Source organism: Haliotis asinina, chromosome 10 (genome assembly GCF_037392515.1).
Source record: "Haliotis asinina isolate JCU_RB_2024 chromosome 10, JCU_Hal_asi_v2, whole genome shotgun sequence".
In the NCBI taxonomy this organism is placed as follows: Eukaryota; Metazoa; Mollusca; class Gastropoda; order Lepetellida; family Haliotidae; genus Haliotis; species Haliotis asinina.
In genome coordinates, this window is record NC_090289.1 from 48,774,749 (window position 1) to 48,787,666 (window position 12,918).

The 12,918-nt window shown below is 39.1% G+C and overlaps 1 protein-coding gene across 1 annotated transcript in view; it reads right to left on the reverse strand.

Moving 5' to 3' along the window:
• Positions 1 to 12,918, reverse strand: part of LOC137254681 (uncharacterized) — a 72,895-nt gene that overhangs the window by 40,175 nt on the left and 19,802 nt on the right. Inside the window, exon 3 of the mRNA XM_067792530.1 lies at positions 12,732 to 12,769. Coding sequence (XP_067648631.1) covers positions 12,732 to 12,769 — 38 coding nt within the window. The remainder of the gene's footprint in view (positions 1 to 12,731; positions 12,770 to 12,918) is intronic.

Genomic DNA, 12,918 nt, shown 5'->3' on the forward strand with positions numbered 1-12,918 from the left:
GAGACGCCGGAGATTAGTAGACGTGTGGTATGGCCGTGGGTAAATACCGTGGATAAGGCAACAATTTGGCTTGAACAATTACTTCCCTTGCACTTAATCAGGATATTGTGAATGAGGCTCAGATGACCATGGAGAATGTCGTGCTTCTTCTACAAATTAGTGTAACAGATTACATTACAAACAAACACAGCTCTTGAGTATCACTGGGCATAGTAATGCACAGCTCCACGCCTCCATGTACTGTCATCTCATTAGATCTTCAGTCACATATGTTCCACTTGCTTCCACGCAAGAAAGATAGCTCTCAATGCAACAAAGTTGCCTGACAAAATATCCGTGAATGTCGGATGTGGTGTATGAAGGACAATAAATTCTGTCTGCTTACGTCAAATTCAGAATATGGAACCACAAAAACTAGGTCAGGATGCTAGAAGACTCCTCGTTGTTGTTCAGTTTGCTGAACCAATCCTGTGAAGGATGCAAAACTGTTCTCACAGCAAGGTAATCATCCTGTTGTCATGGAAAAATATTTTTTCTCTTCATGTTCACATCACATAAAGTGCATGGAAGAAGAAGAAATATTTTGATGAGGCTGTGTCAGAGCGAGTCACATGGTCGGGTGACGATAACCAGAATTTCTGTGCTGCAGGTTCTAGGCAGAGAAATAATCGATACTGCAATAATCAGAGGCAGCAGAAATTGATTACAGCGAGAGTGGCAACAGGCCTTGGGCGGGAGATGTGAAGTTGGTCCATGGTGGTAGGATGTGGAATGGCTGTATACATGATCTCACTTCAAACTTGTGAAGTGGTGAATGTGTCAACTGCTGTCCACAATTACTCAAATCAAACCCAAACAGTCCAGTAATGTTCTTTTGACATGGACCTTCGGTATATATCACCTCCAACAGCCAAGTGATGAACCTGTTGTAACCTCATTGTACAAAATATCTGACTTCCAACTCAAATCAAGAAGTAATGTATCTATGAATGTCGCTATACAGAATGTCAGACATCAAATCCAAATAGTGAACTGACATATCTGTGACATTGCTGTACAGAATGGCAGACTTAACTCAAATAACAAACGGTAACATAACCATTAGATTGCTCTACAGAAGGTCAGACGTCACACCCTAAACCTCAAACGAATAATGTGACCATGAAATTCCTGTACAGAACTTCTGACTTAAGATTATAAAGAATACTAGTTTCAGTGGCATTTAGAAGTTGGAACGTACAATGTTTACCACAAATTGAGGCTACCCATACACCTCTACAATACAATAACCATACAATAGGACATGTACTGACAAGTTTGTTGAATTACTGTATGTACTAATATGCATGTCTTCCTACGTTTATTATATTTTTTCTACATTTTTTGTTTAGCTGGTGCTGAACATTACTTGAATGTGTCCCCATGTAGCATTGTACAGCTTATATCATCAGTTGGGCAAACAATTAAACTTTTGACTATATTTATTCTTTTATGAAAAATAATAAATATATAACACATTAAACTTTGAATTTAGAAGAATTTCAGTGATATATATATACACCTGGAAATTAATCAAGCAACACCCCAATTTTTTCTATTGGAGCAACTTTGAAGTGTTCTGACAATCAAAATATGCCGGGTTGATATAGTTTGACACTTTTTTATTCAACAGACGATCTCTGACAAACAACTTAAAGGGAAAAAGTATCAAGACTTTGCTTTATTGCAACGAAATCCAAATTCTTAAAACTGTCTTAAATTCATGAAAAAATGGACACAATTTACTATTCATCCACAGACGTTGTTGTCAGGTGTATTAACACAAATGTCACATGGAAAGAAAGAACAGTCATCTGAGAGTCTGCACACCGACTTTCATCAATATCTAGTGTGTCCTCCCTGCGCACGCACCACCGATTCCAGACGCCTCCTCATTCCTTGGATGAGTCTCCGGATCTGATTCTGGGGGATCCTGTTCCACTCCTCATGCAGGGCAGCCGTCAATTCGTTGAGATTATGGACTGGTGGGTCTCTCTGCCTCACACGACGGCCAATAAAGTCCCACAAATGTTCAATGGGGTTGAGGTCAGGGCTCATGGCAGGCCATGGAATTCTGTCAATTGCATTTTGCCGCAAAAAATCATTTACAGCATGCGCCCTGTGAGGTCTAGCATTGTCGTCCATAAATATGGGTCTCGTTGCCAGAGGATGGTTCTCAAAATGAGGTACCACAGCCCTGTCAAGAACCTCCTGTTGGTAACGAACACCGTTAAGGTTGCCACGGATGGTAATGATATCCAACTTGCAGTTCATGGAAATGCACCCCCATACCATAACGGAACCTCCCCCAAAGGCCACAGTCTCCTGGATGTTCCGTGGAGCCATTGCTGTGTTCCTCTGCCTCCAGACCCGAGTACGACCGTCCACCATGTGCAGCAAGAACCGGCTCTCATCTGAGAAATGGACCTTCCTCCAAGAGGCAATGTTCCAGTGCAAACGGTCATTACACCAGGCCAGTCGGGCTGCCTTATGGGCTGGAGACAGTCTGGGTCGCTTGATTGGCCTCCTTGCCCGGTATCCTGCAGCTTTCAGACGATTCCGAACAGTCCTGTTCGAGATGGGTCTCCCTGGAAGCCACTCCTGTCTCAACCGAGAGCTCGAGTCGAAGGACCTGCGCCGTACAAGTCTCAGTAAAGCTCTGTCCTCCCGGACTGTGGTCTTCCTGGGTCTTCCTGGTCTAGGCAGGTCTTTAACTTCATTAGTGGCCCGGTATTTTTTCAAAAGTTTTGAAATTATGGAATGATGTCGTCCGATTTGAGTCCCGATTTGTCTTAGAGACATACCAGCATTCCTCATGCCGATTATTTGCCAACGAGTGGCCTCTGATAATTTCCTACGTGCCATGACATTGAAATGAATGAAAAACCGAATGCAATCGACAACCTGCGCTTGTAAACACCCCAGGGAAAAAGTGCATTTTTCGAAAGTTGAGGTTAAAGCAATGCACGTGCGCTGTGCAAGCTTCACGCGCGTCATATCAACCCATGAAAAGCTCATGCTGTATGTCAATACATCAAAATTGAATAATCAATCATCAAAATTACTTCGTTAAACTTTGTTAAGTTTTTATGTGTCTTTGAATTTGGTGTTGCTTAATTAATTTCCATATGTATATATATATATATATCTGTGATATTTCAAAGATAATCTACCATGGCAGAAAACAAAAGCTTTGTTAAGATTACTGTGTATGTACATTTCCATAATTGATAGAGACATGATACGCTGTCAGTTGATTTCAAGATTATCTTAGAAATCAGACTAATGCTCATGAAATGATTTTGGAAAAAATAGATCAATATAAATTACAGGGTTTTTTTCAGAAACACTTTCAGCAATCCAGAGAATTACATAATCTTAATTGACTTGTGTTGCTATATTTGACTTTAGAATACAGTTTGGGAAGACAATCAATTTATGTTTATAGTGACCACAATTCAGCATTCAGCAGAACAAAACCATTTTTTCCAGGTTATAAGCTTAAACTTTTTTGCATTTCGAATTTGTAAACCATTACACATCAAAATCTAAAATGACTTAAAGTTACCACAGCTACACCGGATGCTCTGTCAGGCAAGGTTATCACCGAATGCAGACCAAGGGCAGCTATACATGTTACATACCCATACACAACACTTCAAGTGTATTTGCGAGGAATTCAGCTTATCACATGTATAAATATTTATAAGCAAACAAATCACTCCACCTTCTTGAAATAAAGAGAACCTGAGAGAGCTGTGCAAATATTTGTACTTGAAAAAAGCATTAAAAATATTTCATTTTTTCAGGTAGCCTATTGCATGGACATGAACAATAAAAAGGCACGAGTGAAGGTACTTATGAATGAGGCCCCTGTTGACTGCACAGAGTAGACAAGGAACTTCACATCTTTCAATCTCTGTGATTTATGGCAGGAAGACAATGGCTGTTGATATCAATCTTACAACAGACACTCCATGAATACACATACCCAGGGGTGGTGAGGTAGCCTAATGGTTATAGTGTCTGCTCGTCACGCTGAAGACCTTGGTTTGATTCCCCAAAATGTGTGAAGAAAATTTCTGGTGTCCCCAATCATGATATTGCTGAAATATTGTGAAGTGGCATAGAAAGCACACATTCAAATTCTCTGGTTCTAACATATACTGGGATGTTGACAATATCATTTCTGTTTCCTTCAGATTTATATCTAATTATAAATAGAGGACTTGGCATTTTTCACTGAAAATCTTTTCTCTTGTTTGTTCACATCTATGAAACTACACAATTAAGTAAGTTAATGTTTGATTAAAAATTACTTCATGTGAATGTAATAGACACTACTAAAGACTCAAAATCCTCACATTTTCCTTTAGATACAAACGGATACTTATGAATATATTTCTTTTACTGCAATAATGATTTCTTGAAATAGGAGGCATGAAGTTTTATGAGCCTGTATTTGCTAGACTTCCACAGAGTTCAGGGTGAACTGAATATGGACTGAGTGTGTCCCCCAACTCGGGGGTCCATCCATCACACCAAGGGGATGCAGCATGACAGACAGTGATGCAGTTGGTCTTTGCATCAAATCTGCCCTGTCACGTGAGGTGGAGCATCAGAGCTACCACAGATGTTTAGGTACAGATAAAGCAGGATTATGAGGGGGATTAAACCAAGGACAACTGGCCTACACCAAACTCAACAGTGGAACTGATAGAGTGGTTATGTTTCGTAATTTGGCTGTTGGTCCTCCTCTTCCAGCAGCACTGAACCTTGATCATAACGTCAAAAACTGGTTTGACTAGTCCAGGCACAATTATACACAGGTTGCTGTCATGTAAACAAAATGTGAATGATCAGTTGCAAAATTTGTGAAAGAAATGTAACTTCCATGGTTATCACAAGGAAATTACAAACTCGATTATTTCAAAGTTACATTTACAAATGTGATTTTATCACATAGCCTGTTATATATGCTTGTAAATTAATTTTTCAATGGTATGAACTCAAAAGAAATTGTCACAGTGTTCATAGCACAAACATATGATCATTTCTACGCATCACAGCTGCCAACATCACATGCTGTGGAAACATTGTCAGATGTAGCAGCCCATTTTATACAAAGATGAATCATAATTGAGAATACATGATCACAAAAATTTGCATGGTCAGCATAGACACTCAGACAGGTTATTTAATGGGTCAAAATTGTTTCTGAGACACCAGAAATGGGCTTCACACATTGTACCCATAGGGGAATTGAACCTGGGTCTTTGGAGTGACGAGCGGATGCCTATACACAGGTTGCTGTCATGTAAACAAAATGTGAATGATCAGTTACAAAATTTGTGAAAGAAATGTAACTTCCATGGTTATCACAAGGAAATTACAAACTCGATTATTTCAAAGTTACATTTACAAATGTGATTTTATCACATAGCCTGTTATATATGCTTGTAAATTAATTTTTCAATGGTATGAACTCAAAAGAAATTGTCACAGTGTTCATAGCACAAACATATGATCATTTCTACGCATCACAGCTGCCAACATCACATGCTGTGGAAACATTGTCAGATGTAGCAGCCCATTTTATACAAAGATGAATCATAATTGAGAAAAACAAAAAAAACAAAATCACAAAAATTTGAATGGTCAGCATAGACACTCAGACAGGTTATTTAATGGGTCAAAATTGTTTGTTTGAAACATCTAATAGCACAGTACCAAATCTATCTAAAGACTACATATACACTTATAAACATAGCCTCCCCACTGGGCTAGGCTAAACTATAACCTTTATTGAGTAACTGTAATAGACAAGAGGTATCAAGTTCTTCAGGAAAAGATACTGTCTTTTAAACAATGCCAACTAATGAGATCCATGTCAATTATGTTTGAGATTTTTCATGTTAAGTTACTGACGTCTGGCGACCCACAGTCTAGATTTGGCCAAGCCAGTCAGTCTGCAACAGCCATAAAATACACATCAATATCTATATTACAACTGAATACTGAGCATTGTACAAATCACTTTACATGTATGGTGACAATCAATCACTAAATGGTGAATACTTGTATGTCAATTGTGTTATGTTTCCAGTATTGACCTGTGATAATAGCATTCAAGCTACACATTTACATGCTGTTGTGTTACAATATACCGAGGCCATTAGGCTCTCAGGTTGCTGTGCGCTATGGCCTAGAGTGAGTGAGGGATATCATGATATCATGCCATCTCTTTAACTCTCAGCACAGAATTCTTACTTATATCATGTAGACTTGTAGCTCCAATACAACAGGACAGAGACTATTACAGACTTCTAAGCAATAAAGGGTTGACATATTCTTTCAGTTCCAACCACTGAGATCACTCTTTAATGATACTAAAATTGGACTGTTTTTATGACCAAACATGTAAGGTATTGAAGTAATTACAAATTTTATAGAAGAATTACTGATGATTTTATAGAAGAATTACTGATGATTAATTGGCCCTCAAATTATGAACAGTGACTGTGACATGTCACAGCATGAGAAGTACAGCAAGTCGTAAGTAAGCTTAAACATACTGAAGCAAGTGAGTGAGAAAATTTTTTTAAAAACAATTGTAAGTCTAGATTGCATGAGCTATCGACACATTACGTGTATCTGACAAAAATAAGAGAGCTTTCATGAGTAATTATATTTAGAACTGAGTAAGTTTAGTTTTATGCCCCTTTTAGCAATATTCAAGCCTCATCACAGTAGGGAGACACCAGAAATGGGCTTCACACATTGTACCCATAGGGGAATTGAACCTGGGTCTTTGGAGTGACGAGCGGATGCCTTAACCACTAGACTACCCCACCACTCCTGAAAACATGCTAAACCAAGATACTCTAATATATCCCCGAACTAGCATCACAACTTGGGTCACATGCAGGAAAGGAAACTTCATCTCAAATATTTCACCCCCCAAAAATCAATATATGAATAGTTTGTAATAAAACGCCTGGTCACTTAGTACTAGTATATCATACAACTGCATCTGAGTGGTGTTGTTGAGGGATAACCTTACCAGTCATGCTGAATAAACTCAGTATCACCTTTCAGCACAGGAATCAACTCATATTTATGCATATTAGTTATTCGGTTTTTCATTACCCTACACCACGCTCAAAGTCCTGCATTGTTACAGAGGGTTACACCTCATCTAACCACCGAGGGTTTGTGTTGTATTTCCCAAGCTTAACATAACCGTCCAGGCTAAGCATATTCAGGTCCAGGGATGTCACGCCGCTAAAGGCTTTCTGTAATATTCATGGCTGTCCTATAAAAACATTAAAATGACATAAACATCACAGCACATCCTGACAGGGCAGCCACATTCATGTCAAACCCCTCTGACCTGGATTCTGTCATTCACATGTCTTAGACACTCACACGCTTAGAGGAAAGAACTCTCTCATAATATGCCTACATACAAATTGCCTGATTAAAAGGTGATAGTCAATATCTGTATTACTGTTGTGCCCCTTGTCATGCGACATCTGTGGTAATGAACACCTTGCTGCATTCCTCTTGCACACTAAATGACATGGCCACTTCACGACAGGGCAAGGTGTTGAAGTGGTCAGACTCAGATACTGGGCTGGGGAGAGCCTACAGAGAGATAGCTAGGTGTTGACCATACTTAGTCTAATTGAATCAGGAGATAAAGTCTTGGAGTGTTTTCAGATAAAGGTGGTAGTCTGTCTGACAGTCCCTGAACCACATTATTTCCCCTACTGCCTCGACATCCCTGCAATATACTAAAGCCCTAACTGAAGCAAGTCAAGATTGTGCCATTTCCCTGGGATTCCTTTTTAGTTTAAAAGGGATTATGTGTGTCTATTAGAATTATACATATTTAGAGCCTAATACAACTAGCAACTAGCCTTTTCACAGACTGACAAGTATCAACCTCTCAAAGTTAGTCTTTGACTAATGGTTAGCCTTAAAATATACAAGACTCTGCCTGAGGAAATCTAGACTTGCTTCAGTTAGGGCTTAGTCTTTGCAGGAAGGGTTGGGCAGTAGAGAACATGGGACAGTGAGACAGATTAAAACTGCATCCTAGAAACTAGAAACAAAATTAATTTACAGTGCCCAATTAGTCTACAATAATTATGGAAGTCAAGACTGCCTCATCTCTTGGCTGAAATAAAAATAGTTCTGGGTTGTTTTGGGAATTTACTTCTTTTCTCTAAATCTTTAAATAAGACAACTCTATTTGAGGGACCAACTGTCAGCCTATCTCACAGTCATCAGTGACAGCTGGATACAGATCTCAGAGAGGCTGCATATCTCGTAATTATGCTGCAAAACATTTCGAGCTGAAAAACAAATGATTGACGGGTATCTGAAATCTACATGAAGCACCCCATCCATTTATTTGATAAAGGTTGTATCAATCCAACTTAGGCATGTAGCAATTCCGCAACACTCACTTTCATTATGTATACCAATTCCCTCTTCTGCCATCAGTATTGTTGTGGTGGGCATTTCTCATGGGTAAGTGCTGCTGAAAATATCAGCCTCTATCCATGTCACACCAGACCCTAGACTAAGGCTTGGTCTCTGAATATATATAATTCTGATAGTAACAAGCAAACCCATTCTAAGTGAAAAGGAGCCCCACAGAGACCAGAGATTCAGTGGAAATATAGACTTGCTTCATTCAAGGCTTTAGCACTGCAGAGAAGGCTTGGCAGTAGGCAAAATAATGTGGTTCAGGGACTGTGAGACAGACTAATCAGACCCCCAACTTTACAATTCTATTACTTGATCACCATGTAACTTAGGGCAGATTTAATCCATAGAAGGCTTTGTTAATCCTTATGTGAGTGGTACAGTACTTTTACTGGCTGCCATCTGAAACAAGCTTGACAACTATGTCAATAAACATTTTTGAGAATGCGTATGCTAATGACTTAATCCTGGTATGTGACCATAACTGTATTAGCCTTGGTTGCCCTAGAGACAGAGAGGTCAGGGTTCACTCTTAGCCCAGCTTGGGTAAAGCTAGGTGCACTGGGGAACCACCTGATGATTGTGTTCAGGAGCACCTGGACTTCATCATTCATACTGTGGACCGGTTTTTCACATTTTACTTTGCAGAAAGACAACTTATCAGATGCATACTTACCAACATAGTTTCTATATTGACATTTTTGTTTTATTCTCATTATTGACCAACTGCTTCCTGTGATGCAAACAGAAAATACAACGTGGAAGGCCATTTTCATTTCACATGATTATTTTCGACACAAACATTGTCATGCATGCTTTAATCTCAATGGTGTATCATTGGCCATCCCTGACTTGCAGTCCATGGAACCAGTCAGCCCTGGAACATCTGTTACCAATATGCTTCAGTGTCCCAATATCAGGATATTTTCACATAAGAGACATAACTATTGGAGCACCAGCCTTTTGTTTCATACCATGATATCAGCCATACCATCCCCATTCAGCATAACACCGCTAGTGGACCTGTCCAGCTAACTGTTTATAAACATGTCAGTGTCAGGTTTTGTTTGTAGGTAATTATATATACGTCCCTGATAGAATTGTAAACTACGGGATTCAGGTATAGGAGGCTGGCTCAGATCAAAACAAGCAGCATCAACTGTGACTAATAGTTCCTTGTGGTGCTTGAAATCTGGCAAACAACAGTTTCAAACTTCAATTGGATGTGTTGAGGGCATGAACTGTAAACTGCTACAATGTTTTCTATTCTCATGTCTTAAGGTGTAAAAACTTATGTTCTAACACATATAATACTACAGATCAAAATGTTACTGCTATACAATGAAGAAATTGCTTATCTATGTATAAATACTTTGAATGTATTAATTATTAAAATAGTGCCTGCATTTCCTGCATTTCCAAACCTGTGAAGTCATCACATATATTTCCAACAGAGGCATTCATACAGATCTGAATCTTTGGCTTACACCGCTGATGCTATTGGTAACCTATACAGTGGTCTGCTTAATGTGGGACAGACATCTGTAGCAACTACAAGTAGGACAGCCATCAGTTTCTTCACAAATAGCTCATGCTATTGATCTCTGGATTGTGTGGTCCTGACTGAGTTATTTACAGACCAGTGCCATATCACTAAAATACTGCTGAGTATGACAAACAAACTACAAACAAATAAATAAAGACTACTGACAAACTTCACTTTTCTGATTCGCTAAATGATGTCTCTGTTGGTTCATTGTCTATGTGAATCTATACTAGTTGTAAGTGCCACCTCTATGGATAAATAATTTAGACTAAGTGAAATGGTGTGATTGCATGTCACTGCACCTCAATGTATTGCTCATGATATCGATCACTAGACTGATAAATACAGACTGCTGTCACACAGGTCCAAGATTTCTGAGTGTGAAGTTCTATAACAAACAAAAGAAGGATTTACTTTGATTGTTTGTTCCAAGCATACCACTGCCACATCCGTGCTTCCTGAGTCATGAACATCACATGATGACATCATCTCAATTATCAGGAATATTTAATGGAAGGTTGTTAGTGCAGCATCTTTGCGTCTCCTGAGCTGACAGAAATCCAATCCTTTTTTGACATTCTAAATATTGGCAAATAAATCATGTCCTGTGTGAATGTTGCAAGAAATATTCTCTTTAGATGTTATTTCTAATTACCTCACAATATCAACAACATGATATTTTACGCCATTGAACATAACAGTAACAACTGTCTTGTTGTTAGGTATAACAGAGACCATTATGTGATACATATATCAAAAATATTGCTGCGATACAATTTGTATCCTAATATCGTACTTGTATTACATTTCATGTACTCTCACTTTCTGAAGGTAAATCACAGCCCTGAAACATTTGTGTTTAAATCTTAGACAGTGAAGATGAGAAATTGTAATGAAACACAAGCTTAGTGATAGTGTGAACAATCTGCTATTTAAAGTGAGTGAGATGGGTTTTAAGAAATATTCCAGCAATATCACACTACAAATGAGTATCACACAATGCAGCCATGCAGGTAATCAGATATAGGCTTTTGGCATGGTGAACAAGCACCTGAACAACTAGGCTACCCCACCATCCCTGCTATCTACAGCCTGGAAAATCTGCATCAACGGGTCCCTTAACATTTTTCACACCAGTATAATGTGTTGTATTTATGATGGTAAGGAGTTGTGGGGTGGTGGGGTAGCCTAGTGGTTAGAGAGTTCACTCGTCACTCAGATGACCTGTGTATGATACCCCATGTGGGTACTATGTTTGAAGCCCACTGGTTGTGATATTGATGGAATATTGCTAAAAGCGGCATAAACTTAAACTCACTCACTTAGTCATGCTAAGGAGTTGTAAATCAACATATATTACTGTGAGCCTCGTATAATAACACAATACTGTATTCCCATATCATTACACAACTAATCTTGTCATGTACCTGTGTTCAGTAACATAAAGTGATGTAATGATGGCGTCCATAAAAGCATGTCTCTCACTTCTGTATACCTGTATCAGTGACTGACAATACACACAAACAGCAGACAGGTGTTGTGTGTGTACACACACCAACCAGTCCAAACATATGCACAGAACACACCTCACTGAGCTTCAGACAAGGATTACATGTCTCTGGATACACTGATATCCTTACTCCGACATATTAAACTTGACATATCAACAGAGAAGACATAATTCATCGTTTTATTAGCACTTGGGTCTTATATTGGCTCTTGGCTTGTGGTCGATATACAATGACATCCTAAATCTGAACACATGAACTTGACATATCAGTTGAGATGATATAATTAAAAACCACTTGGGTCTTATATTGGCCGTTGATATTTTGATGAGTTGAGGGGAAATAGGTTTAATCTTGAAGATTATTGCACTTTTATCGCTGCTTGTGCAACACCTGACTAATACTAGTTTCATAGTTTCAGCCCACTGATATACCTAGCTTCAGCTCAACATACACACCACACTCACAAACATTGTTATAACTGACTCCAAGCTGATTTGACTTAGTCCTGCCCCTTACTGCTGAGCATCTGACAGAGTAACATGCACTGTCCTTAAACGTCTTTTGGTTTGATAGGTTAGGAAAATGAATTATCTTGATTCAATTCCATGTGCAGATGTTCTTCCCCTGCACCTCAGCTCAAGACTTTCCCATGGGAGTGAGTGAGTCAGTGATTGGGTGTTACACAGCTTTCAGCAATATTTCAGAAATACCATGGTGGGGGGACACCAGAAATGGGCTTCACACATGATACTCATGTCAGAAATCGAATCCCAGTCTTCGGCACGACAAGTGTCTTCACCACTTGGCTATCTTGCCATCCCGATCCCTGTCAGCACCACCCACACTGTTAGCTAAAAAATGACAAATATACTCGATACAAGTCTCAAAACACTATCTATCAACCATGAACATGTTGCCAACATCTCTCCAAATTGTGACTGAGTGTCACCATGGCAACAGAGCCTTTATTTATGACACTGATGACACAGCTAAGGAATGTGCCCCACTTAATGAATCCTGCAACCACTCACCTGGCACAAGCAAAGCAAGGATAGAGATATTCTGGGATTCAAACCCATGACCGTTGATCCCCTGAGCATTAGGATCTATTAGCAAAGTAGGAGAAGCAGCAGTCTTACCTGTCTCCCCGACTGAGGCCGTGGCGGAGGAGTTGGCTCTACAACAAACAAATAACATAAAGGTGAAGAAGCTGACTTCAACAAACTAGCAATACATGATTCATCTTTACTCAAATACTGCGTAGTTTTACCCATAAAAGTAAACACAGACTGTATTATGATACAGTCCACTGTGGCTCTCATATTT